Here is a 26,971-nt window from a genome sequence, read left to right as displayed (position 1 = left end):
AGGACTTGACATCTTTCCACAGGGCCTGCAAGACAGAGCTATTCCGCCTGGCCTTTGGTGTGGGCTCAGTCTGACCCTCATGTTTCCCTCCTCTTATGGTCTTGATCTATCGGCTACTTTTAAAATGAGGCTGCATTTTAAATTGCATTTTAACCTGTATTTTAACTTTCCTATTACGTTTTTACTGTAATTTTACAGGTGTTAGCTGCCCTGAGCCCGGCTCTGGCCGGGGAGGGCGGGATATAAATAAAATTTATTATTATTATTATTATTAATGCGCCCCTGAGCAAGAGTGCAGCTTGTCTCTTTTCTTGGCGAGGGGACAGAGGGAGCAAGGAATTTAATAGAATCAAAGAAATGTAGAGATGGAAGGGACCCCAAGGGTCATCTAGTCCAGCCTCCTGCAATGCAAGAGTTAAAGGTAGAAAAAGTGTTAAAGGGGCAAGGAGTAGCGGTGGGGGAGAGAAGAGGGGCAGGAAATATTTCCAAGCTGCCCCCTTTGAGAATCCGACGACTCCTCTGCGATTTTGGAAAGGATGGATCTTGCCCAGTGCTGACTGGACTTGAACCCGACACCCTCTTTGTTCAAAGGGAGATGCTTGGCAACTGGGCTAAGGTCCTTTCCATAGCGAGGCAACTGGCCTTGTAATGGCTGTGGCTGAAGCCTAAGGGGACTGGGAAGGGGGCAAGCTCGCTTTTCAGTGGCAGTCAAAACCAGGGTGTATAAACCAGCGTATATAAAAACAATAAAATGTCAAACATTAAGAAGCTTCCCAATACTGGGCTGCCTTCAGATGTCTTCTAAAAGTTGTGTAGTTTTTTATCTCCTTGACATCTGGTGGGAGGGAGTTCCACAGTGTGGGTGCCACCACCGAGAAGGCCCTCTGCTTGGCTCCATGTAACTTCGCTTCTCACAGTGAAGGAGCCGCCAGAAGACCCTCAGACCCTCAGTGTCTGGGCTGAGCGATGGGTGTGGAGATGCTCCTTCAGGTATACTGGGCCAAGGCCAGTATTTTATCAGGTTATTTGATACATGAAAACATTTTGCCTGCTTCTGAAAGGCCTGGTTAGATTTAAATATCAATAAAAATATTGCACGGCCACTTCCTAGAACTACGACTCCCATCAGCCTCAGCAAGCATGGCCAGTGGCCAAGGCGATGGGAGTTGTAGTTCAGCAACCGCTGGAGGGTCCCAAAGGTCGCCCACCTCCTTGTGAGCATCTGAGGCAATTCCCTAAAAGGGGAAAAAAACACTGATCCTGCTATTCTAGCAGCTTGGTAAAAGGTGGGGAAACCCTCAGCTAGAGGACTTCGTTATCTCTGCTTCCGAAAGCACGTTCGCAACCCGCAGCGCCGCGTCTGCGCACGTGCGGGTCACAATTCGGCGCTTCTGCGCATGCGCAAAGTGCAATTTAGCGCTTCTGCGCATGCACCAAAACCTGGAAGTAACCTGTTCCGGTACTTCTGGGTTCAGTGCGGTGCGCAACCCGAAATTGCGCAACCCGAAGCGTCTGTAACCTGAGGTATGACTGTAGTTGGTCAAGAGAGCCGTGGACCCAAAAAGGTTGAAAACCTCTGGTGTAGATCATTTGCACAGAGGAAAACTATTTAACAAATCACGTGTAAATACTGAGATCAGTTACAGGCATTAGGCAGTAAGCTTGTTCACTGTCTCGTCAGATTTCTCCGGAGATTGTCATGAGTCCACAGCGGTTTGGGTCCTTCAGAAGCAAGGTAACTGGAGACGACAGTGTCTTTCGGATATGTTTTATTTACACATATATGCAGGCTGAATATAAGACGGAGAGGACTCACAGCATTCACACAAATCTTGCTCTCTTGTTCTGAGTCTGGGGAGAGGCATAGATCCACAGAATTGGACTCAACACAGAGAGCAAGTCATGCTTTTTCCCTCCCAACTCCATCACAAGGAAAGGCAGCACAGACAGCAAGTCACTGAACTTTACCTTACCTGCATATACTGTTCCTTTTATTTCTCCTTGCTGCTGATTTCTCTTTGATGCTTTCATCTTTCAAAAACTAAAAAGCCCCCACTGGTCTTCTGCTAATGTATTTACAGTGGTACCTTGGTTTAAGAACAGATTAGTTTATGAACAACTTGGATTAAGAATGCTGCAAACCCGGAAGTAAGGGACGCGGGTGGCACTGTGAGTTAAACCACAGAGCCTAGGACTTGCCGATCAGAAGGTCGGCGGTTCGAATCCCCGCAACGGGGTGAGCTCCCGTGGCTCGGTCCCTGCTCCTGCCAACCTAGCAGTCTGAAAGCACATCAAAGTGCAAGCAGATAAATAGGTACCGCTCCGGCGGGAAGGTAAACGGCGTTTCCGCACACTGCTCTGGTTCGCCAGAAGCGGCTTAGTCATGCTGGCCACATGACCCGGAAGCTGTACGCCAGCTCCCTCGGCCAATAAAGTGCCGCAATCCCAGAGTCGTCCGCGACTGGACCTAATGGTCAGGTGTCCCTATAACTTTACCTTTAAACCCAGAATTAGGTGTTTTGGTTTGTGAACTTTGCCTTGGAAGCAAAACATGTTCCGCTTCCTGTTGAGTGTGTTCCATTTGTAAATTGAGTCCCCCATTGCTATGGGAAAGCACGCCTTGATTTAAGAACACTTTGGTTTAAGAACGGACTTCGGGAACGGATTAAGTTAGTAAACCAAGGTACCACTGTAATATAAATATATCCAAGTGGATTTTTAGACTCTCCTGGATCCTGCCTTGTCCCCAACATCTTGCCTCCTGGGACAAATATATTGTTTCGCCCCTGTGTGAATTCTTTGATGACAGGTAAGGTTAGTACTGTGCATGATGCTCTGATCATCTTTGAAGAATTAATTAATGATAACAACAGACATTTTTGCCTTTTTGGAAGCTCCTCCCAACTTCTAAGTACTGCATTGGATCCCAGTACGTTTCCGAGCACAATTCAAAGTGTTGGTGCTGACCTTTAAAGCCCTAAACGGCCTCGGTCCAGTATACCTCCATTGTTCAGCCTGGACACTGAGGTCCAGCTCCGAGGGCCTTCTGGCGGCTCCCTCCCTGCAAGAAGTGAGGTTACAGGGAACCAGGCAGAGGGCCTTCTTGGTAGTGGCGCCCACCCTGTGGAATGCCCACCCTTCAGATGTGAAGGAAATAAGCAGCTATCTTATCTTTAAAAGACATCTGAAGGCAGCCCTGTTTAGGGAAGTTTTTAATATTTAATGCTGTATTGTTTTTAACGCTTGATTGGGAGCCGCCCAGAGTGGCTGGGGAAACTCAGCCAGATGGGCGGGGTATAAATATATTATTATTATTATTATTATTATTATTATTATTATTATTAAGGATTACTCCACAAATTTTCCTGCATATGCCCTGTCTATATGCAATTCAAGCATTTATTTGGGTTTTTCTTGCAGAAAGAAAGCTAGGAACTGCTCCTAAAGCTCCTTTAATATTCCAAGTCTTTATATGGGTTCTCCACTGTATGGATTTTTTGGTGGGAATAAAGGCTGGAGATCTGAAGAAAGCTGCTCCCATACGCTGCCCATCGATTTGTGTGTTCTTTGGTGAACATTGCGATGGGAACTCTGAGCGAAGCCCTTTCCACACTCCAGGCATTTATAGGGTTTCTCTCCCGTATGAACTCGTTGGTGTGTTGTGAGCGCTGACTTCTCAATGAAGCTTTTTCCGCACTCAGAACATTTATATGGTTTCTCTCCTGTATGAATTCTTTGATGTTTTCTAAGACAGTTCTTCTGAGTGTACCTTTTCCCACATTCCAAACATACATGTGGTTTATCCTGGATGTGCATTTTTTTATGATCAACGAGATCCGCCTCCTGACTGAGGCACTTTCCACAATCAAAGCATTTATATTGTGACTCTGCAGTGTGCGATTTCTGGTGATAAATTAGACTAGTACTTTGGCTGAAGTTCTTTCCACACTCTAAACATTTATATGGCTTCTCCCCTGTGTGAATTCTCTGATGGTAAGTGAGATGGGAGCTCTGACTGAATCTCTTTCCGCACTGCAAACATTTATACGGTTTCTCCCCGGTGTGAATTCTTTGATGGGAAGTGAGGTTTTTCTTCAAAGCGAAGCTCTTTCCACACTGTGAGCATTTATGTGGTTTCTCACCAGAGTGAACTGTTTGATGGTGAAGGAGAGTTATTTTGTGAGTGAAGCTTTTTTCACATTCCAAACACTGATAGGGTTTCTCCCCAGAGTGGATTCTTTTATGAGAAGCAAGACTTGTCTTATGCCTTAAGACCTTTCCACACTCCAAGCACTGAAAGGGTTTCTCCCCTGTGTGAATTCTTTGATGGGAAGTCAGATGGTTGCGTTCCCTGAAGCCCGTTCCACACTCCAAGCATTTATAGGGTTTCTCCCTAGTGTGAATTCTTTGATGGTACATGAGAATTATCTTCCGGCCAAAGCTCATTCCACACTCACTGCATTTATATGGTTTCTCTGCGCTGTGGATTCCTTGTGCTGAAACAGAAGAAATGGGAAAATGTGTGGGGTTCTTTCTTTTTTAAAAAACATATTTTTTATTGCTCAATTTCCACATAACAAATTATCAAACCCTATAATCCCCACCTCCCTCCCATGGACTTCCCTCAGCTCCTCTCCCTGGTTTCGCTGCACATTATTTTCTCTGCATATTATAAAATTGTATACAGTGGTACCTCGGGTTACATACGCTTCAGGTTACAGACTTCAGGTTAAGAACTTTGCTTCAGGATGAGAACAGAAATCGGGCTCCGGCAGCGCAGCAGCAGCAGGAGGCCCCATTAGCTAAAGTGGTGCTTCAGGTTAAGAACAGGTTCAGGTTAAGAACGGACCTCCGGAACAAATTAAGTACTTAACCTGAGGTACCACTGTATATGCTTACATATCTTTCCATCATGTTATCAACAATAAATTTGTGTATGTTTATTCAAAACCTGCCAAGGAGTCCAGTTCATTTTGTTGTGTTTTTAAATAATTTGTATGAAGTTCCCATTCTTCCTTAAAGTCACAGTTGTCCTCGTCTCGCAGTTAGTATGTCAATTTAGCCAGTTCTGCATAGTGCATCAATTTCTCTTGCCACTGTTCTTTTGTCGGGGTTTCCTCATTCTTCCATCCTTGTGCTATGAAGACTCTTGCCGCTGTTGTAGCATACATAAACAAGTTCCTTATTTTCCTTGGCAGGTATTGTCCTACAATCCCTAACAAAAATGCTTCTGGTTTTTTTACAAATGTCATTTTAAACATTTCCTTCAATTCATTATATATCATTTCCCATTTTTTAAAATTTCTTTACATTCCCACCACATATGATAAAAAGTCCCTTCTTTTTCTTTACATTTCCTGCAAATGCTAGAGCCGGTTTTGTACATTTTTGCTATCTGTACAGGTGTTATATACATCATTTTCATATAATTTTCTTTCAGAAGAGAACAATCTGTAAATTGGAAAACGTGTGGGGTTCTTACTGGCTAATACCCTTTTATGTAGTACCATCCAGATGTTATTAGACTTTCCCATCAGCTCCAGCTGGAACGGACAGCTGTCAGGGATGATGAAGGTGGAATCCTGCAACCTCTGGAGGGACCCACATTGGCTACCCCAACCGTAAAAAGGTGTGTCCCCCCTAAAAAAAACATATTACACTAAGCTGCCACCAGCCCTTCCTTTCACCTCATCTTTGGAATTAATATAAACAAAGAGGGAAACTTCAGGCTTCAGTTGTGAAGCATTTTGGACATGAAAATGGAGCTTAGCCACGCTTTATATTAGCACATGAGGAAAAGTTTTAGGCAGAAAATCCAGATTCAGAACCAATTCGGAAGCCATTAGGTGAGAAGAATAATGGAAGCTGGTTCTGAAAGAGAGAGCATTTTTGCATTCCTAGGAAGGCAAAGGCCTCTCGTTTTTATGGAAATCAGTGAACCCCAGCCTCTTTTGTGAAGTGGATTATTATTTGGCCCATTCATGAAATTCACTCAATTTCTGATGACGTGTACTCATCTCTTTGGCCTTCTGGAAAATGACATCGTTCCACCTCCCTCACAACTCTGAAACTTACATTCCACAAATAACCTGACCAGATAAGACCAACCAAGCCACAGTTGTGAAGGGCAGATTTAGAGAATGCATGCTCAGAGAGAATGCAGGAGAGATTAATTTTCAAGATTAAAAGCAGGAATAAAAATCCTAGATGCTGTACGTGTAGGACAGCTGAGCTATGTCAGAATATTAGGATTGCTCACATACAGAAATATTGAATTTAAAAAACGATATTATGACGCAACAGGGGATCTTACTGAGAGAGGCCATGATCCTCCAGTTATCCTCCATGACTTCCTTATGCAATACCCTCTGGTCAGGATCCAGCAGCGACCATTCCTCATCTGTGAAATGCACAGCCACATCCTCAAATGATATGGGACCCTAAAAGAAAAGGGAAACATTTTTTCATGGGTAGGATAGGGATGGTCTATTGGCGACATTCAAAAGGCCAGTTAAATTGAGGTGGGTGCTTATTATTCTCAGGAATTAAACCTTCTTGGGTGGCATTCGCAGCCTTCGCTGAGGGCAGCTTTTGATAGGAGCAAATCGACGGAAAGAGATTCACTCAGGACCAGGGAGGTGAGAGGGAAAAGTGGGGCCCAGCCTCTCCCCTCAGTGATCCATCCCCCTACCTGATCAGGTCTCACAGCTGTTCCTTCTACTGAACCACAAAGAGGAGATGGCTGAGGACATCTTGCCGGCATCATTCCATTGCCTGTCAGAGACAAAACCACTAGTTATCTCCCGCTTGGACTACTGCAATGCGCTCTATGTGGGGCTACCTTTGAAGGTGACCCGGAAACTACAACTAATCCAGAATGTGGCAGCTAGACTGGTGACTGGGAGCGGCCGCCAAGACCACATAAACACCAGTCTTGAAAGACCTACACTGGCTCCCAGTACGTTTCCGAGCACAGTTCAAAGTGTTGGTGCTGACATTTAAAACCCTAAATGGCCTCGGGTCCAGTATACCTGAAGGAGCGTCTCTACCCCCATCGTTCTGCCCGGATACTGAGGTCCAGCACCGAGGGCCTTCTGGCAGTTCCCTCACTGCGAGAAGTGAGGTTACAGGGAACCAGGCAGAGGGCCTTCTCGATAGTGGCGCCCACCCTGTGGAACACCCTCCCATCAGATGTCAAAGAGATAAACAACTACCTAACATTTAGAAGACATCTGAAGGCAGCCCTGTTCAGGGAAGTGTTTAATGTGCGACATTTTAATGTATTTTTAATCTTTGTTGGAAGCCGCCCAGAGTGGCTTGGGAAACCCAGCCAGATGGGCGGGGTACAAATAATAAATAATAATAATAATTATTATTATTATTATTATTGGCACATACTTGGATAAGAAACTGATACTTAGAGAAAGTCTGAACTGTTGAGCAAGTTTGATATCTGTGCATCTGTTTGATAGTTCCAGTGTGTGAACACATAGCAACTCTTTGGGGCTTTTGATCACAAATCCATGTGCACAACATGTTGCAAATAAGGGTATTTTCGAGCCCTGGAAAAAGGTGGAGATTTGCCTCCCCGCAAAAGGTTAAAGAAGTTGATGTTGGGATGCATCCGGGGAGACGGGGGCAATTGGCAGGCTCCCAGCTGGCTCCAGCCCACCGGCCAGCAGCCGGGCGAACTCCGGTTCTCAGAACAGCATCAAAACTGCGACTCAAGCCTCAGAGACCTTTAGAGACTGAGCACGCAAACTAGCAGAGATAAGAACTCTTTGCAACAGAAGTAGCAGACAGAGGCATATGTAAGCATATTTACAAGCATTTATTCAACATCAGGACGAAGGAAAAACATGTCTGCTTCCCTTCGTGTCCAAGCAAAGAGCATAGGCAAAAGCTATATACAACGGAAGTTCCCAGCAGACTGTGCTGGAAGTAAACAGACATGTAACATACAACAACTCCACATGCCTGTTCTAAAGGTGGAACGGAACTATATCCTAACAGTTGATGCATGGGTAGGCAAACTAAGGTCCGTGGGCTGGATCAGGCCCAATCGCCTTCTGGATCCGGTCCACGGACTGTCCGGGAATCGCTGCATGGATCACCAGCGTACATGTTCTTTCCCTCTCCCTCACACGGCAGCAGCGCCGCCGCCTCCTCCCTCCCTCCTCCTGGCTTCTCCCCGCCCTGCCTAGAGGAGGAAGGGGGTGGGCTTTGTTGGTGTCAGCAGCAGCAGCAAGGCTCAAGCGGCCGCCATTTTAAGCAGCCTGTCTCCAGAGCCCTTTCACACGCCGCTCATCGTCCCTCCACCACCGCCAGCCCCTGCCGCTCACAAGACACAGGTAAGCAGCCACTGGGGCTCGTGGTGCTCTTGCATAATTTTGTTTTTCAAAATATAGTCCGGCCCCCCACAGGGTCTGAGGGACAGTGGACCGGCCCCCTGCTGAAAAAGTTTGCTGGGGGGTGAAATCCCCAAAAAGGTCGTTACTTTTTTTCTGTATGCCACAACAGCTGCAAGAATATTGCTAGCGAAGAATTGGAAGAAACAAGATTTACCAACTATCGAAGAATGGCAGATGAAGATGATGGACTATATGGAACTTGCCGAACTGACCAGGAGACTCCGAGACCAGAGAGAAGAGACGGTGGAAGATGATTGGAAGAAGTTTAAGGAATATTTGGGGGGGGGGGAAATGCTAATATTTAAATCTCAGAATAGCTTTGGAAGTGGATATAAGCTGTAGGCTTAGAAGTAGAAGATAGTGTATTTTGAAAGAGTATCATTTGTAAGTGATAAAATGTGAAGATTTTCATGGTAAAAGTAAAAGTAAAAAAAAACGGTTAGAAATTATGATATATGTAAACTGCTAAAGATGAAGTAAAATGAAAATCAGATAGGTGGGACTAAACTAACAATGTTTAGAAAAATAAGGATAAGACAAGAATCTGTTTGTATTGTTTGTTTTTCTGTTTGTGTTCTTTATTTGTGTTATAAAATGAATAAAAAAATTTGGAGAAAAAAAGTGAAAAAGCTTGCTGACCGCTGTGTTGATGGCTTAGTTTCAAAATGAACAGAGGGAGACCATATTGAAACACTACCCCCAACTCCTCACCCAGAGGCCTCTGCCTGATGACTGACAGATTCCTTTCTGCTTTGGGGAAATTGCTTCTCATTTCCGTGACCAGATCCTTTGCCTGAAACAGAAATATGCATTGAAGACATCGCACGGAAACAGCAAATGCAAAAACCTCAGGGGTACTTGGCTATCTGTTTGGCTGACTTCCACAGAAAGCTGGTGAAGAAGCAGAGAATTCTGGGATCCCCTCCCTCACATCCTGAGCCCCTTGGGATTATCTAGCTCAGAGGTAGCTGACATAACGCTCTCCAAAAGTTGCTGGACTTCAGCTCCCATCATTCCCAGTTGATATGTAGAATGAACAGGGATGATGGGAGTTTTAGTTCAACAATCTCTAGAGGACATCAGGTTGACTTTCCCTGATCCAGACAAAACTCTTACCTGCTGCTCTTCCTGCTTCCTGTCCTCTGCCCGACTCAGGAGGAAACCTTCGGCCAGGGCCACCGCCTGGGAACTGGTCTCTGCTCCACATTCCCTGACCCAGTTCTCCATCTCCGGGGGGAGGACAGCCAGGAACTGCTCCAGGATCACTAAATCCAGGATCTGAGTCTTGGTGTGTCTCCCCGGCTTCAGCCACTGACAGCAGAGATGGTGGAGTCGGCTGCAAACATCCCGTGGTCCCTTGGCCTCCTGGTACTGGAAGTGCCTAAACTGTTGGCAGTGCACATCTGAGCCATGGATGTTCTGCCTCAATGTCTTGTGTCTGCTTCCAACCCAAATTTCCCCAGTGCTCCCAATCACGACGCTATCAGGCTGTCTTCCTGCTTCGAGGGCGGCAGAGTCTTGTTCTTCCATCTCTTATCTGCAGAAAAACATTCTCTGATGAAAACGTATTTTTCATTTTGATTCCTCATATTGTGAATTATGTAATACACAACATTTCTTCCCCCCATTTGAGATCCGGTATACCGGTTCTGCATATGGAGGTTCTATTGCTCACACAGCTATTCATGTTCCTCTCATGCTGCCCGTTTGCGGGATCCCTGCCCCAAAATCTAAGAACCTGGACCAAGACCGCATCTTGGTCTCCCTTAAGACTGCGGACTCTCCTTCCTCGGAGGTTTTTAAGCAGAGGTTGGGTGGCCATCTGTCATGGATAATAATAATAATAATAATAATAATAAATTTTATTTATACCCCGCCCTCCCCAGCCAAGACCGGGCTCAGCGTGACTAACACCAGATATAAAACAATTTATTGAAATACAACTTAAAAAACAAGATTAAAATACATTTTAAAAAAGCCAGGGAAGTCCCCAAGTAGGAGTTCCATCACAGAAGGAAAAAAGAAAGAGGGGTGGGGGGATCAAGTTAATTCCAAGCCAAAAGCCAGGCAGAGCAACTCTGTCTTACAGGCCCTGCAGAAAGAAATCAGATCCTGCAGGGCCCTGGTCTCATGAGGCAGAGCGTTCCACCAGGCCGGAGCCAGTGTTGAGAAGGCCCTGACTCTGGTTGAGGCTAATCTGACTTCCTTAGGGCCCGGGACCTCTAGGGTGTTGCTATTTATGGACCTTAAGGTCCTCCGTGGGGCATAGCGGGAGAGGCGGTCCCGTAGGTACGAGGGTCCTAGGCCGTGAAGGGCTTTAAAGGTCAAAACCAGCACCTTAAACCTGACCCTGTACTCCACCGGGAGCCAGTGCAGCTGGAAAAGCACTGGGTGCTTCAGCTGAGATTCCTGCATTGCAGGGGTTGGGCTAGATGACCCTCAGATCCCTTCCAACTCTTAAGATTCTGCGTCCATACCCAGACTCACACAGACTCATCAGCCAGAGAGAAACATACCACATCCTGGCCCAGCTTCCTCCCATTGCTATATTCAGGGATCACTAACAAGGACTGTTTTCAGCTATGCTCTTAAAGCTCGGTTTTAATCCTGTAAATGCCAAACCCCTCATACAGGAATAGTGTATTTGGGCAGAAGTACTCTCAGCATAACGTGATCCCTGGAAAACACTGGCGTCTGAATGCGCACACATTTATTATGTGCTACCAAGCTGGAAAGCTCCGCTTGACAAACAGGGGCTTTAATTTTAAGGGAAGAAGAAGAATTGGCTGGGAGAGCTCAGCTGGTTAGAGCATATTTCCAGTAACACCAAGGTTGCAGGCTCGATCCACCTGTATATTCCTACATCGCTGGGGTTGGACTAGATGACCCTCAGGTCCCTTCTGACTCCAGGAGTCTATACTTTTGTATTCCACCTTTTCCTCCAAGGAGCTCAAGGCAGCATGCGTGGCTCCCCCTCTCTCCATTTAATCCTCATGACAACCCTATGAGGTAGGCCATGCTGACAGGAAGTGGGCCAAAGTTGTTGTCCCCTCAGGAGCTTCATGGTCCTGGCCTGCTCTCACCACTGCACCGCGCTGCCTTTAAGAGAGGACGGTACAAATTCATGGAGCAGAGGGCTATCAATGGCTACTGGCCGTCATGCCTGCTTGCCTCTTTTCTGAATTATTTTCTTTGTAAAGCTTTTTATTGCTATTTATTTACATGATTAATTAGGGACGCGGGTGGCGCTGTGGGTTCAACCACAGAGTCTAGGACTTGCTGATAAGAAGGTCAGCGGTTCGAGTCCCCACTACAGGGGGAGCTCCCGTTGCTCGGTCCCTGCTCCTGCCAACCTAGCAGTTCAAAAACACGTCAAAGTGCAAGTAGATAAATAGGTACCGCTCCAGCGAGAAGGTAAACGGCGTTTCCGTGCGCTGCTCTGGTTCACCAGAAGCGGCTTAGTCTTGCTGGCCACATGACCAGCTATACGCTGGCTCCCTCGGCTAGTAAAGCGAGATGAGCACCGCAACCCCAGAGTCGGCCACGACTGGACCTAATGGTCAGGGGTCCCTTTACCTTTACCTAATTACATGATGTGCATAAACAATTATAACAGGAGATATGTCGCCTGCAGGCCAGGAGAAGCCCAAACTCCCATCCTCAGCGCATGTTTGCTCCTTAATCATAATAATAATTTTATTGCTTACACCCTGGCCCATCTGGCTGGGTTCCCCCAATCAGTCTGGGCAGCTTCCAGCAAAATAAAATATGGATCAGTTGCATGTTCCTGTGTTAAAGGGGGGTGGAGTCGATGATCCTCAGGGTCCCTTCCAACTCTATGACCATCCGCTCCCACTGATCAACTCCACCTCGCAGACCCACTTTAAACCCCAGCCTCCCCAAACAGCTCAGCCGGGAGAGCAATAGACTCTTCATCTCAGGGTCGTGGGTTCGAGTCTCACATGGGCAAAAGATTCCTGCATTGCAGGGGTTTGGACAAGATGACTCTTGCAAGTTTACGATTCCATCTTAGATGGGGAACGGAGACACGAACAACCCCTCTCCCTATTTGTTTCCTGTGATGGTTCTCCTGATCTGCGTCTCCCATGCGACGCCTCCTCCTTTCCACCAAACGCACCAAAAAGATGTTGCAGAATCTCACCGGGTTGCAGAAGGAGCCGCAGACGCAGCGCGCGGTGGGGGAAAGCAGAGGCTCCTTCCTCTGCAAAGCGGGGAGCCGCTTCTGCTCTGGAGGAAGCCCCCTCTCTCCCTCCCACCCCAAATTTCCTTCTTCTCTAGGAATCCGCTTCTTTTTTTAACCCTTGCAGGGCCTAAGCACGAGCATCGCCGCTCTGTGCCAAAGAGGAAACGTGCGCCCTGCGCGCACACAGATGGGAATCTGGGCATCTCCTGCCCGTGGGGGCGGGGGGGGGGAGAGACTCGCCGGCACTTCGGGCTCCTAAGCGAACGTGGCCGGGGGGGGGGCGGATGAGCAGGAAAACAGCATTTTTAAAGTAACTTTGAAGAGTTTTTTTTGGGGGGGGAAAGGAGGTCTAGTGGGTAGAGCAGCCCTTTTCCATCACTGCGCAGGGCGGTTCTGCTGCCCCACGTGCAAATGCGCACCTCTTTTCTTGGCGAGGGGACAGAGGGAGCAAGGAATTTAATAGAATCAAAGAATTGTAGAGTCGGAAGGGACCCCGAGGGTCATCTAGTCCAGCCTCCAGCAATGCAAGAGTTAAAGGTGGAAAAATAATAATGGGGCGAAGCTTTTTTTCTTCATTGTGGGGCAAGGAGTAGCGGTGGGGGAGAGAAGGGCAGGGAGCAGGTCTGTGGCTGGGTTACGCCAGCCCTGCAAAGTTGTCCAGAAATATTATACCCAGTTTGCTGGAGAAAGGAAGGGAAGTTTTTGAATGATAGTCTAAAGTGTAATACAGTATTGTATTAAACGTGCTGTTGCTCTTGTTGGTAAGGAAATGTAGTGTGGAGGAGGCTGTAAAGCTATTTAACATATCACGCGTAAATATTGAGATCAGTTGCAGACATTAGGTAAAAAGTTTGTTCATCCATCAATATGCGGATGATACCCAGCTCTACCTCTTTCAGATCAGAACCAGTGAATGTCCTGTGAGTGTGTCTGGAGGCAGTTGGAGGATGGATGGCGGCTAACAGATTGAGGTTGAATCCTGACAAGACAGTAGTACTGTTTTGGGGATACAGGGGGTGGGCAGGTGTGGAGGACTCCCTGGTCCTGAATGGGGTAACTGTGCCCCTGAAGGACCAGGTGTGCAGCCTGGGAGTCATTTTGGACTCACAGCTGTCCATGGAGGCACAGGTCAATTCTGTGTCCAGGGCAGCTGTGTACCAGCTCCATCTGGTATGCAGGCTGAGACCCTCCCTGCCCGCGGACTGTCTCGCCAGAGTGGTGCATGCTCTAGTTATCTCCCACTTGGACTACTGCAATGCGCTCTATGTGGGGCTACGTTTGAAAGTGATCTGGAAACTACAACTAATCTAGAATGCGGCAGCTAGATTGGTGACTGGGAGCGGCCGCTGAGACCACATAACACCGGTCTTGAAAGACCTACATGGGCTCACAGGACGTTTCCAAGCACAATTCAAAGTGTTGGTGCTGACCTTTAAAGCCCTAAATGGCCTCGGTCCCGTACACCTCAAGGAGCGTCTCCACCCCCATCATTCTGCCCTGACCCTGAGGTCCAGCGCTGAGGGCCTTCTGGCGCTTTCCTTGCTGTGAGAAGTGAGGTTACAGGGAACCAGGCAGAGGGCCTTCTCGGTGGTGGTGCCCGCCCTGTGGAACGCCCTCCCACCAGATGTCAAAGAGAACAACAACTACCAGACTTTTAGAAGACATCTGAAGACAGCCCTGCTTAGGGAAGCTTTTAATGTTTGATGCATTACTGTATTTTAATATTTTGTTGGAAGCCTCCCAGAGTGGCTGGGGAAGCCCAGCCAGATGGACAGGGTATAAATATTATTATTATTATTACTACAGTGGTGCCTCGCAAGACGAAATTAATCTGTTCCGCGAGTCTCTTCGTCTTGCGGTTTTTTTGTCTTGCGAAGCACGGCTATTAGCGGCTTAGTGGCTATTAACGGCTTAGCAGCTTTAAGAAAAAGGAAACAAACTCGCAGGAACTCGCAAGATGTTTCATCTTGCGAAGCAAGCTCATAGGGAAATTCGTATTGCGGAACGACTCAAAAAACGCAAAACCCTTTCGTCTAGCAAGTTTTTCGTCTTGCGAGTTTTTCGTCTTGCGGGGCACCACTGTATTATTATTATTAATCTCTGATTTCTCTGCAGATTGTCATGAGTCCACAGCGGTTAGGGTTCTTTAGAGTCAAGGTACAGACTGGAGAAGACAGTGTCTTTCGGATATGTTTTATTTACACAAATATACAGGCTGAGCATAAGATGGGAGCAGGAGTCACAGAAATCTTGCTCCCTTGTTACCTGTAAACAAGTCTGGAGGAACCTACTAACTTTATTCTTTGCTTATTCTCCCCTCTGAGAATTCTTCAGTGAGATGGGAGCTGCATTTTCTTACTCAAGCTTTTCCTGCACTCCAGGCACTGATATGACCCCCCCCCCCACTGTGAATTATTTGATGATAATGGAAATTTCTGCTTCTTCAGAAGCTCCTTCCAAGCACTTTTAAAATATTCCTCCACAAAGTGTCTTGGCACAAGCCCTGTCCGTACGCATTACAAGCATTTATATGGTTTCTTCTTGCGGAAAGAAGGAACTGCTCCGAAAGCTCCTTTAATATTCCAAGTCTTTATATGGGTTCTCCGCTGTATGGATTTTTTGGTGGGAATAAAGGCTGGAGATCTGAAGAAAGCTGCTCCCATACGCTGCCCATCGATGTGTGAGTTCTTTGATGAAGATTGCGATGGGAACTCTGAGCGAAGCCCTTTCCACACTCCAGGCATTTATAGGGTTTCTCCCCTGTGTGAATTCTCTGATGGCGAGTGAGAGGGGAGCACTGACTAAAGCCCTTTCCACACTCCAGGCATTTATAGGGTTTCTCTCCCGTATGAACTCGTTGGTGTGTCGTGAGAGTTGACTTCTCAGCGAAGCTTTTCCCACACTCAGCACATTTATATGGTTTCTCTCCTGTATGAATTCTTTGATGTTTTCTAAGACAATTCTCCAGAGCGTAGCTTTTTCCACATTCCACACATACATATGGTTTCTCCCGGGTGTGCATTTTTTTATGATCGACCAGATCCGCTTCCTGACTGAGGCACTTTCCACATTCTGAGCATTTATATTGTGTCTCTGGAGTGTGCGCTTTCTGGTGGTAAATGACACTAGTACGGTTTCTGAAGCTCTTCCCACACTCTAAGCATTTATACGGTTTCTCCCCAGTGTGAATTCTGCGATGGTAAGTGAGATGGTGGCTCTGACTGAAGCTCTTTCCACACTGCAAGCATCTATAGGGTTTCTCCCCCGTGTGAATTCTTTTGTGGGTAGTGAGATTTATCTTCGCAGCGAAGCTTTTCCCACATTCCAAGCATTTAAAGGGTTTCTCACCAGTGTGAGTTCTTTGATGGTCGGCGAGTCTGTCCTTGCTGCTTAAGCTCTTTCCACATTGCAAGCATTTATACGGCTTCTCCCCCGTGTGAATTCTTTTATGGGTATTGAGGTTCATCTTTAAAGTAAAGCTCTTTCCACATTCCAAACATTTATATGGCTGTTTGCCAGTGTGAATTGTCTGATGAGAAGAAAGGCTAGAATTGTTTCTGAAGCTCTTTCCACATTTCAAGCACTGATACGGCTTCTCCCCAGTGTGAATTCTCTGATGAACACCGAGTTGTACCTTCCGACTGAAGCTCTTGCCACACTCACTGCATTTATACAGTGTCTCCCCTGTGTGAATTCTCTGATGGCGAGTGAGAGGGGAGCACTGACTAAAGCCCTTTCCACACTCTAAGCATTTATATGGTTTCTCCCCTGTATGAATCCTTTTGTGGGAAGAAAGGGTAGAATTATGTCTGAAGCTCTTTCCACACTCTAAGCATTTATATGGTTTCTCCTCTGTATTAATTGTCTGATGATGAGTAAGTTTTGGATGACTAATGACGCTCTTTCCACATTCCAAGTATTGATATGATTTCTCTCCGGGATGAATGGTTTGATGCCGAGTAAGTTTTGAATGACTAATGAAGCTCTTTCCACATTCCAAGCATTTATATTCCTCTGTGTGAATTCTTTGATGAGAAGCTAGGCTAGAATTTTCTCTGAAGCTTTTTCCACATTCCAAGCACTGATATGGCTTCTCCCCTGTGTGAATTCTTTGGTGAATAGTTAGACGTAACTTCTGAGAGAAACTCTTTCCGCATTCCAAGCATTTATATGGTTTCCCCCCCTTGTGAATTATCTGATGAGAAGAAAGGGTAGAATTGTCACTGAAGCTCTTTCCACATTCCAAGCATTCATATTGGTTCTCTCCTGTGTGAATTCTTCGATGAGAAGAAAGGGTAAACTTTTCTCTGAAGCTCTTTCCACATTCCAGGCACTGATACGGTTTCTCCCCTGTGTGAATTCTTTGATGATAAACGAGTCTTTGCTTGCTACTGAAGCTACTTCCGCATTCTGAGCATTTATATGGTTTCTCTCCTGTGTGAATTCTCTGATGGCAAGAAAGGCTATAACTGTCTCTGAACCCTTTTCCACACTCAGAGCATCTATGCGGTTGCTCCCCTTTGTAATTTTTGCAGTAGGATTTACATTGGTGTTTTGAACCAAGACTTTCCCATTGAACGAGGCAGTTACCACATGGCTTTCTGTCATCTGTTTTTTCCTGGACTGAGGTTGCATAAAAGCCACTGTCCTTTAGAAGCGTCTTCCCTTTCTTTTCTGCTTCGATTTTCCTCCTTTGCTCTTCTCGCTTCCTACAGCTGTCTCGGCCCTGGGTCTCTTTTCCGTGTAGTTCTTCCTTATTCTTCATTTCCGATTCATCACATTCTGCAATGAATTGAGAAACTCATAAGAGCTTAAGGAAGAAACAGACCCTTATCTAGCTTAACGACTTCCATACTTAGGATAAAGGCAAAACTGAGTGGATATAGAGGGAAGTACACATTTAACTGGGACGCGGGTGGCGCTGTGGTCTAAATCACAGAGGTTAGGGCTTGATGATCAGAAGGTCGGTGGTTCGAATCCCCACGACAGGGTGAGCTCCCGTTGCTCTGTCTCAGCTCCTGCCAACCTAGCAGTTCGAAAGCACGTCAAAGTGCAAGTAGATAAATAGGTACCGCTCCGGCGGGAAGGTAAATGGTGTTTCCGTGTGCTGCTCTGGTTCGCCAGAAGCGGCTTAGTCATGCTGGCCACTTGACCCGGAATCTGTACGCTGGCTCCCTCGGCCAGTAAAGCGAGATGAGCGCCGCAACCCCAGAGTCGGCCACGACTGGACCTAATGGTCAGGGGTCCCTTTCCCTTTACACATTTAACTAGCTCTCCTGACACAGCAGGTGTGATACAGAGTATTGGTTTCAAACCACAGAAACCTGAGTTCAGCTTCCAACTCAGGGATGAATCTCATTGTCCGGTCTTGGGCCAATCACTCTCACTCAACCCAACCCAGTTTGAGAACTATGATTCGTGCACCTACTTACTATGCATTTTTGGAATGGCTGGATTTGGGCTAGCTGCAACCAATTATACTTCACAAACCCCCATTTCTCACGAAGAGTAGCTTTGGAAACGGAGAACCCTTTTTGAATATGACCCCCACGCCTGAAAGAGACCCCTAGACTCTCATCCTTGGTATTGAAGATATTTGTTACTTTGCAAGCTTGGATGATCAAGGGAGCGATGGCAGGGGTGTGCACCATTTCCACCAGGGTAACGCAGTGGCCTGGAGAAAAGGCTTAGCTGTGTTATGCACAGCGGCTCATCATGGGTGCAGGAACAGACGAGCCTCTACAGCTGGTACTGTAAATTATTTTAAGAGTCCTCAGCCCCCTCTCCAAACCTGTCAATTATAATAGTTTGCTATCAGGCACAACAAAGTGTTGGTGCTGACCTTGAAAGCCCTAAACGGCCTCGGTCCCGTATACCTGCAGGAGTATCTCCACCCCCATCATCCAGCCCAGACACTGAGGTCCAGCGTCAAGGGCCTTCTGGCAGTCCCTCACTGCGAGAAGTGAGGTAACAGGGAACCAGGCAGAGGGCCTTCTCGGTAGCGGCACCCACCCTGTGGAACACCCTCTCACCAGATGTCAAGGAAATAAACAACTATTTGACTTTTAGGAGACATCTGAAGGCAGCCCCGTTTAAGGAAGTTTTTAACGTTTGATGTTTTATTGTGTTTTTATATTCTGTTGGGAGCCGCCCTGAGTGGCTGGAGAAACCAGATGGGTGGGGTACAAATAATAAATTATTATTACTATTATTATTACAATGATCTTCCTTCCGTACCCTGGTCTATCCAGCTGTACAAGGGAGTTTCTGAGCCTTTTTCCCCAGAAGCTTCCTTCCCACCCCATTCTAGGGAATATATATATATATATATATATACACACACACACACACACACACACACACACACACACGGGAGCTCTGGATTTGCCTTCCCAAAGCCCTAAACACACACAAAAAACAGACACCTGGCACTTCCACTTGCAAAGGCCATGGTTTAGAAAGGCGTGAGTGGAAGATTCAGGGAGAATACGGCAGGTACGTGCTTATTCAAGGTTAATTGCAGAGGTATAGAAAGCTCAGATACTGCAGGAGAGCCACTGTTGATCCACCTCGGAATATTGGATTTCATTCCATAAAGAAGTAAAGGTAAAGGACCCCTGGACAGTTAAGTCTAGTCAAAGGCGACTTTGAGGTTGGGGAGCTCATCTCGCTTTCAGGCTGAGGGAGCCGGTGTTTGTCCACAGACAGCTTTCCGGGTCATGTGGCCAGGAGGACTAAACCGCTTCGGGTGCAAGAGAACACTGTGACGGAAACCAGAGTGCACGGAAATGCCGTTTACTTTCCCGCCGCAGTGGTACCTATTTATCTACTTGTGCCGGTGTGCTTTCGAGCTGCTAGGTTGGTAGGAACTGGGACAGAGCAATGGGAGCTCACTCCGTCGCTGGGATTCAAGAGGCTCAGTGGTTTAGACCACAGCGCCACCCGCATCCCGTTCATTCCGTAAAGAAATACTGACTCATGAAGCATATATGAAGATCCAAGAGGGAGCCTCACCGAGAGATGCCAGGATACCAACATTCTCCTCCATGACTTCGTTATGCAACGCCCTCTGGTCAGGATCCAGCAAGGCCCACTCCTCTTCATTGAACCACACAGCCACATCCTCAAAAGATATTGGACCCTGAAAGAAAAAGAAAACATTTTGTTATTTGCACCTGCCTACCAGGCACTTGCGACCAAGTGAAGATGCCCAGGTGCCAGGATGACGCCTGATGTCTCCCCCATCTGGAAGTGCATACCTGGGGCTCCTTGGATCACTCTTTTCACACACTAACAACACACCCTGTAGAATTCTACCCGTGATATTTTATCTGCACAATCTGAACAGATTACAGCATAATTTAAACAGAAACACTTGCAAGTACCAGATTGGTTTAGGATTTAAATATGTGATGTTCTAGAATAATATATCTAAAGCTAAATTGAAAAGAAAGATGTTAATTAAGTGAATTTTATGAGAAATTAGTTTTGGAAAACTGTTACAATGATATACATAGAAGAAGAAGAAGAAGAAGAAGAAGAAGAAGAAGAAGAAGAAGAGGAGGAGGAGGAGGAGGAGGAGGAGTTTGGATTAGATATCCCGCTTTATCACTACCCGAAGGAGTCTCAAAGCGGCTAACATTCTCCTTTCCCTTCCTCCCCCACAACAAACACTCTGTGAGGTGAGTGGGGCTGAGAGACTTCAGAGAAGTGTGACTAGCCCAAGGTCACCCAGCAGCTGCATGTGGAGGAGCAGAGACGCGAACCCGGTTCACCAGATTACGAGTCCACCGCTCTTAACCACCACACCTCAGCTAGGGGGATTCGAGGAAGTCACCTAAAAATGTTAACAAAAGTGGAATTACAGTTAGGATTTATGTTTGTTTGTTTTTTGATGTTTGTTATAAATTTGGAAAATTAATAAAATTTTTGAAAAAGGAAAGAAGAAAGAAAAATAGACCAATTGCGGAACATAATCACCAGCTACTGACCAAAAGAAAAAAAGGGGGGGGGGAGAGTTCCGGGTTTAAGCAGCGGACGCACACAGTAGTGTGGGAAGGAGCAGGAGCAGAAATAGAAAAACAAAACAACAGCGCGGATGTGCCAATGGTGCGCGTGCCATAGGTACGCCACCACTGGTATATACAAACTAACTTCATCCATTTTTACATCTGGCATGTGAAACCCCAAATGTTACACAGATGAGAATGCAGTCCCCACTCCTGCCTTACCTGATCTGGTTCTGCAACAGCTCCTTCTCCTCCCCAGAGAAGAGACGTCTGAGTAGATCTTCTCAGCTTCATCCCGTCACCTGTGAGAGACAAAGGTTGTGTGAAGCCATTGGCTCATGCTTATCTCAGAGGCGAATGAAAGCATGTCTAAGCACACATGGGCATTGGCAGCCATTCTTCTCTGTTGTGGAGGGAATGAATAAAACTCGGTTGCTCAATAATAATAATAATTTATTATTTGATTTTACTTTCTTGGGCTCCATGATCACTGTAGATGGTGACAGCAGCCACGAAATTAAAAGACGCCTGCTTCTTGGGAGAAAAGCAGTGACAGCATCTTAAAAAGCAGAGACATCACCTTGCCAACAAAGGTCCGTATAGTTAAAGCTATGGTTTTCCCAGTAGTGATGTATGGAAGTGAGAGCTGGACCAAAAAGAAGGCTGACTCCCTGGAAAAGACCCTGATGTTGGGAAAGATGGAGGGCACAAGGAGAAGGGGACGACAGAGGACGAGATGGTTGGACAGTGTTCTCGAAGCTACCAGAATGGGTTTGACCGAAGTGCAGGAGGCAGTGGAAGACAGGAGTGCCTGGTGTGCTCTGGTCCATGGGGTCACGAAGAGTCAGACACGACTAAATGTCTAAACAACAACAACAACAACAATCTGGCTGGGTTTCCCCAGCCACTGTGGGCAGCTCCCAACAGAATATTAAAAACATGATAAAACATCAGACATTTAAAACTTCCCAATACAGGGCTGCCTTCGGATGTCTTCTGAAAATCAGATACAGTGGTACCTCGGGTTACTAACGCTTCAGGTTACAGACTCCGCTAACCCAGAAATAGTACCTTGGGTTAAGAACTTTGCTTCAGGATGAGAACAGAAATCGTGCGGCGGCAGCAGGAGGCCCCATTAGCTAAAGCGGTGCTTCAGGTTAAGAAGAGTTTCAGGTTAAGAACGGACCTCCGGAATGAATTAAGTACTTAACCCAAGGTACCACTGTAGAGTGGTACCTCGGTTTACAAACTTAATCCGTTCCAGAAGTCCGTTCTTAAACCAATACCGTTCTTAAACTGAGGTGCGCTTTCCCTAATGAGGTGCTCTTCCACTGTTCGGATTCCGTTCTTTGACTGAAGTAAAGTTCGCAAACCAGGACACTACTTCTGATTTTGCGGTCATTCGTAAACCAAATCGTTCTTTAACAGGACTGTTCTTAAACCAAGGTACCACTGTAGTTGTTTATTTCCTGCATGCACACTGAACTCTCTTCCCTCGCCAGATCAAAATAGGCCACGGATCCCTTTCAAAACCAACAGAGGGAGACCATATGGAGACAATCGATGGATCCTTACCCAGTGGCTTCTCTCTGACATCCAGCGGAGATCTCTCTGCGTCGGGGAAATTGCTTCTCATTTCTGCAAGCAGACCCTTTACCTGAAAGAGCGATAAGGATTGGAGGACATTGAATGAGGAGATGTATTAGAAAACAGAATGACACAGGGGAAAACATGAGCAGTACTTGGAAGATTTTCCAGAGAATGTTGGTGAATTAAAGTAGAGGTTTTTGGGATGTGCCCTCCCTCCATCTCTTTTTTTGAAATAATTTTTATTTGGTTTTACAAATATAAAATCATTAACAAAACAAAATACATATCCATATTTAGAGATTCCTTCAAATTTCTGGACTTCCCACCTTTCCCAGGTCCCAGGTCACAAGCTGGTTAGATTGGCCTCAGCCAGGGCCAGGGCCTTTTCAGTACTGGCCCCGACTTGGTGGAACGCTCTGTCCCAAGAGACTAGGGTCCTGCGGGACCTGACATCTTTCCGCAGGGGCTGCAAGACAGAGCTGTTCCCCCGGCTTTTGGTTTGGACTCAGTCTGACCCTTATGTTTCCCTCCCCTTATGGTTTTTGATCTATGGGCTATTTTTAAAATCAGGCTGCATTTTAAATTACATTTTAACCTGCATTTTAAATTAGTTTTTTCCCTATTATGTTTTTACTGTAATTTTATTGGTGTTAGCCACCCTGAGCCTGGCTCTGGCTGGGGAATAAATAAAAATTATTATTTTATTATTATTATTCCCTGTTGTCAACCTTTTCAACTGCATATTATTCAGGAATCCATATTTGAAGTCACTCCATTTTGTTCATAATATTGCCCTCCCTCTCTTTCAGAGTCTGTTGGGACTATCTGGACCAGGAGTAGCCAATATTCCCACCTCAACGTTGCTCAGGGGCAATGAGAGATTTAGTTCAAAAACACCTGAAGGCCATCACAAGATCTTGAGATGCTCTCACCTGCTGCTCTTCCTGCTTCTTCTCCTCTGCCTGACTCAGGAGGAAACCTTCAGCCAGGGCCACCGCCTGGGAACTGGTCTCTGCTCCACATTCCCTGACCCAGTTCTCCATCTCCAGGGGGAGGACAGCCAGGAACTGCTCCAAGATCACTAAATCCAGGATCTGAGCCTTGGTGTGTCTCCCCGGCTTCAGCCACTGACGGCAGAGATGGTGGAGCCGGCTGCAAACCTCTCGGGGTCCCTTGGCCTCCTGGTAGTGGATCGGCCTGAAATCCTGGTGCTGAGCACCTGAGCTGAGGGCGTCCTCTTTATTCAGGATCCCCTGTGTGTTCCTTTCCCAGAATCCCTCACTGCTCTCGCTTTTGATGGGATCGGTGCCTCTTCCTGTTTCAGCGGCATCCATTTCTTGCTCTTCCATCTTTCACCTGCATAAAACCCACGTTGCTGATTAAAGCTTATTTCTCCCTTTGATTTGCCGTGTTTGTCTCTTTCCTATCAGCCTGGGAAAAACATACACCACTTCTCCAAGCCCGCCAGCTGCATTCCACCATTAATTATATTATTATTATTATTATTATTATTATTATTTATACCCCGCCCTCCCCAGCCAAGGCTGGGCTCAGGGCAGCTAACAAGCAATAATAAAAACAAGTTGAATGAATACAACTTAAAAACAAAATTAAAATACGACATTAAAATATTGAAACATTAAATTAAAATGTAGCCTCATCATTTACATTACAATCATGATACATTACATTCATGTACCATGCAAGACTGTAATCATCTATGGTTCCTTTTATTTCCAATTAAGTTCCAATTAATTTTCCAAATTCTAAAATTAACAACAAATCAATTTGGACTTTAACACCAATTTAACAATTGACTTTCCATTCCCCCCCCCCCAAAATAGGATTCTTTTCCCACCCTCCTTTGCTGCTCGTAGTAAAACACTTTCCCTTAATTTCTAATACTTTCCCATTCATTCCTTTTCCCGCCGGCTCTGCATGTCCCATTCTTGTTTAGACATTCACCTGACATTTCCCCGGCGAATCAAATTAATCTTCCTTTCTCGATCCATATAAATCATAATTTTAAATCATATTTCCTCCAATACAACCCAATAAATCATCCTGTCTTTTTCATCTATGGTTCCTAAGCCCCACTTTAACCCTACAAATGCTGGACAGAAACATTCCCATAAGGAGGGTGGCCGCAGGAAAACCAGTAACTTTTAAAACTGCATATTGTAAATCCATCTAATTTGTAATCTTGCGTTGTATCCGAAATCTGTGTAACGTTGCAACAGCTATTTAAAACCTGCCAAATCCCATCACCACCCTTTCCCGGGTGTGCCCAGGTTTCTTGCTGCCCAAGTTCAGGGGCAACCAATGTCTCTCTTTCCACACTGATGCAACCTGAGCATTTGGGATCCAGGGGGATCTTCCCTCCAGCATCTCCCCTCCCAGCTCACCTAAGCGGACCACCCACGTTGACCCATTGTTCTGCACCTGAGAAGGCGCACTCTCCCCCCCATCCCACGCATTGGTCTCCATGGCAACCTCTTCGCACTTGCAGATCCGAGGCCATTCACAGGCGGGGAGCTACCTTTGCCTTCACAAAGGAACCGGTCGGGCTGGTTTCCTCTCGCATGCCTCCCACCTGCACGGACGCAGGAAGCGGCGCGCCACGACACCCCCTAAGAGCCTTCCTAACAACGCAACCCGCTCAGCTCCCACCGGAGCCTCGCGCCTTTGTTGTCACGTGTGAAGGCGCAGACGCGTGTCGGTGCCCGATTAACTTGATGGCGCAGCTCAGCCTTGCAGATCGGCTTTAAAATCCCCGCCTCCCCATGGCTGTGCAGATAAGAAGAAATCAAGGCGCGCCGCTCCCTGACCTGGGCGTGGGGTTGTTTATTTTTTTAGGGGGGGTGTCCCCAATTTAGATCATCTGCAGAGGCCTCCGGTGCACCCTCCCCACTGCCCAGGGAAACCCCTTCGACCCAAATCAGGGACACTCACCAGGTTCAGACGGATGCTGGTGCAGAACACGGGTCAGACAAAGGCTCCTGCTTTGCTTCCTGCCCCGTTCGTGAGAATGCGGACTGGAAAGAGGTGCTTTACCTCCCCCCCACAAGGCCCCACCTCTAACTCCTCCTCCTCCTCCTCTCCCCCACATCTCCTCCCTCTGCATGCATCCGGTTCACTTTAACCCTTACAGCACCGAACTGCGGAGAAGACCTTCCCTCTCCCCAAAATACCCCAGTAATAAGATCATTAAGTTTGCAAATGATACAATGGTGGTTGGCTTGATCACAGACTTGGTGAGGGGGAGGCGGCCTATAGGAAGGAAATTGAGCAGTTGGGGGAGTGGCGCAGGAAAAACAACTTACTCCTTAACTTAAAAGAAAATAAAGGAGATTATTGTGGACTTTAGGAAATGTAAATTGAATATTCAGCCGCTCATTATTGAGGGGATGTGCGTGGAACAGGTCTCCGCGTTTGGATTTCTGGGAATGGAGTTGAGAGACGACCTAACCTGGGGAGAAAACAGCAAAGACCTGATGAAGAGAGCACAGCAGAGGTTATATTTTCTGAGAAGCCTCCGCAAAAACAATCTCTCAAAGGACCTGTTGATGGCATTTTACCATTGTACTGTGGAGAGTGTATTAACTTATGGTCTCTGTGTGTGGTTTGGGAGCTGCACGGTCAGGGAAGAAACAATGCTGTCCAGGGTTGTAAAGACTGCGGAGAAAATAATTGGGCGCACTCTTCCCACCTTGGATCAAATCTACGCTTCCAGGTGTCACAAGAAAGCTGCAGAGATAGCGCAGGATAGTGTGCACCCCGGAAATGATCTCTTTCAGCTTCTGCCTTCTGGAAGAAGGTACAGGGTTATTAAGACTAGGACTAGCTGCCTGAGAAAGTTTCTATCCAAATGCGATTTTGGTTTTAAACGCAGTGTAAAGGTAAAGGTAAAGGGACCCCTGACCGTTAGGTCCAGTCGTGGCCGACTCTGGGGTTGCGGCGCTCATCTCGCTTTACAGGCTGTGGGAGCCAGAATACATCTTCTGGGTCATGGCCAGCATGACTAAGCCGCTTCTGGCGAACCAGAGCAGCGCATGGAAACGCCATTTACCTTCCTGCCGGAGAGGTACCTATTGATCTACTTGCACTTTGACATGCTTTCGAACTGCTAGGTTGGCAGGAGCAGGGACCGAGCAATGGGAGCTCACCCCGTCACAGGGATTCGAACCACCGACCTTCTGATCAGCAAGTCCTAGGCTCTGTGGTTTAACCACAGTGTAAGGAGTCTCTATGGCATAGCTGTCAACGTTTCCCTTTTTTAAAGGGAAATTCCCTTATTCCAAATAGGATTCCTCACAAGCAAAGGGAAAAGTTGACAGCTATGCTCTATGGGAGTACACTGGTACCTCGGGTTAAGAATTAGTTTGTTCTGGAGGTCTGTTCTTAACCTGAAGCACCACTTTAGCTAATGGGGCCTCCTGCTGCCACCGCGCAATTTCTGTTCTCATCCTGAAGCAAAGTTCTTAACCCGAGGTCCTATTTCTGGGTTAGCGGAGTCTGTAACCTGAAGTGTCTGTAACCCGAGGTGCCACTGTATATTGTATTTTTAAAATGGGGTATCTGAGTTTTTAGGGGGCTAACCAGGTTGGGATAGCTGGGATAGCAGGCTTGTTGGTTTTGAATGTCTTATGTAGATTTTTTTTTTCCAGTTTTGTTGTTCTGTATGGGACAATGAAAATAAAGATTATCGTATCATATCTCTCTGCATTCCTTCGAAAGCAAAAGAGCCAAGGGGGCAA

General features: G+C 46.5%; 3 protein-coding genes across 6 annotated transcripts in view; all 3 read right to left on the bottom strand.

Annotated features, from left to right (window-relative positions):
* The window catches only part of LOC308469423 (uncharacterized protein), a 28,015-nt gene extending 15,293 nt beyond the window's left edge, over positions 1–12,722 (bottom strand). Inside the window, exons 1-2 of one of the 4 annotated variants that reach the window (XM_080991871.1) lie at positions 12,550–12,722; positions 9,522–9,948 (exon numbers count right to left, since the gene is read on the bottom strand). In XM_080991871.1, the coding sequence (XP_080847997.1) occupies positions 9,522–9,941 (420 nt within the window). In that variant the 5' untranslated portion in view covers positions 9,942–9,948; positions 12,550–12,722. Of the gene's footprint in view, positions 1–9,521; positions 9,966–11,260; positions 11,750–12,549 lie in introns of those variants that run through there. The other 3 variants (XM_080991870.1, XM_080991869.1, XM_080991872.1) reach the window with 3 other exon arrangements.
* On the bottom strand, positions 1,753–9,207 carry LOC308469958 (uncharacterized protein). Its single transcript, XM_080993110.1, has 3 exons — positions 9,123–9,207; positions 6,314–6,440; positions 1,753–4,496 (listed from the first exon to the last, which is right to left on the bottom strand). The coding sequence occupies exons 2-3, from the start codon at positions 6,345–6,347 to the stop codon at positions 3,469–3,471; spliced, it is 1,062 nt and encodes a 353-aa protein (XP_080849236.1). The 5' UTR covers positions 6,348–6,440; positions 9,123–9,207; the 3' UTR covers positions 1,753–3,468.
* Positions 12,723–14,792: 2,070 nt separating the features above from the next.
* LOC308469343 (uncharacterized protein) lies at positions 14,793–25,387 on the bottom strand. Its single transcript, XM_080991649.1, has 6 exons — positions 25,167–25,387; positions 23,147–23,570; positions 22,200–22,281; positions 20,847–20,926; positions 19,630–19,756; positions 14,793–17,397 (listed from the first exon to the last, which is right to left on the bottom strand). Exons 2-6 carry the CDS (start codon positions 23,561–23,563, stop codon positions 15,206–15,208), a joined length of 2,898 nt encoding a protein of 965 aa, XP_080847775.1. The 5' UTR covers positions 23,564–23,570; positions 25,167–25,387; the 3' UTR covers positions 14,793–15,205.
* Between the last annotated feature and the right edge of the window lie 1,584 nt (positions 25,388–26,971).

The sequence above is a fragment of the Podarcis pityusensis genome (assembly GCF_964106645.2).
Source record: "Podarcis pityusensis genome assembly, chromosome: 2".
NCBI classification, from domain to species: Eukaryota; Metazoa; Chordata; class Lepidosauria; order Squamata; family Lacertidae; genus Podarcis; species Podarcis pityusensis.
Note: the sequence above shows the minus strand (reverse complement) of the source record. Positions and strands in the feature narration are given on the sequence as shown.

Coding starts and splice junctions, on each gene's coding strand:
- LOC308469343 (XM_080991649.1), bottom strand. CDS start 23,563: ATGGAAGAGCAAGAAATGGATGCCGCTGAAACAGGAAGAGGCACCGAT. Junction 20,927..22,199: donor TGTCAGAGAGAAGCCACTGG/GTAAGGATCCAT, acceptor TGTCTCTCACAG/GTGACGGGATGAAGCTGAGA. Junction 17,398..19,629: donor TGGTATCCTGGCATCTCTCG/GTGAGGCTCCCT, acceptor AATTCATTGCAG/AATGTGATGAATCGGAAATG.
- LOC308469958 (XM_080993110.1), bottom strand. CDS start 6,347: ATGGAGGATAACTGGAGGATCATGGCCTCTCTCA. Junction 4,497..6,313: donor GAGGATCATGGCCTCTCTCA/GTAAGATCCCCT, acceptor CTTCTGTTTCAG/CACAAGGAATCCACAGCGCA.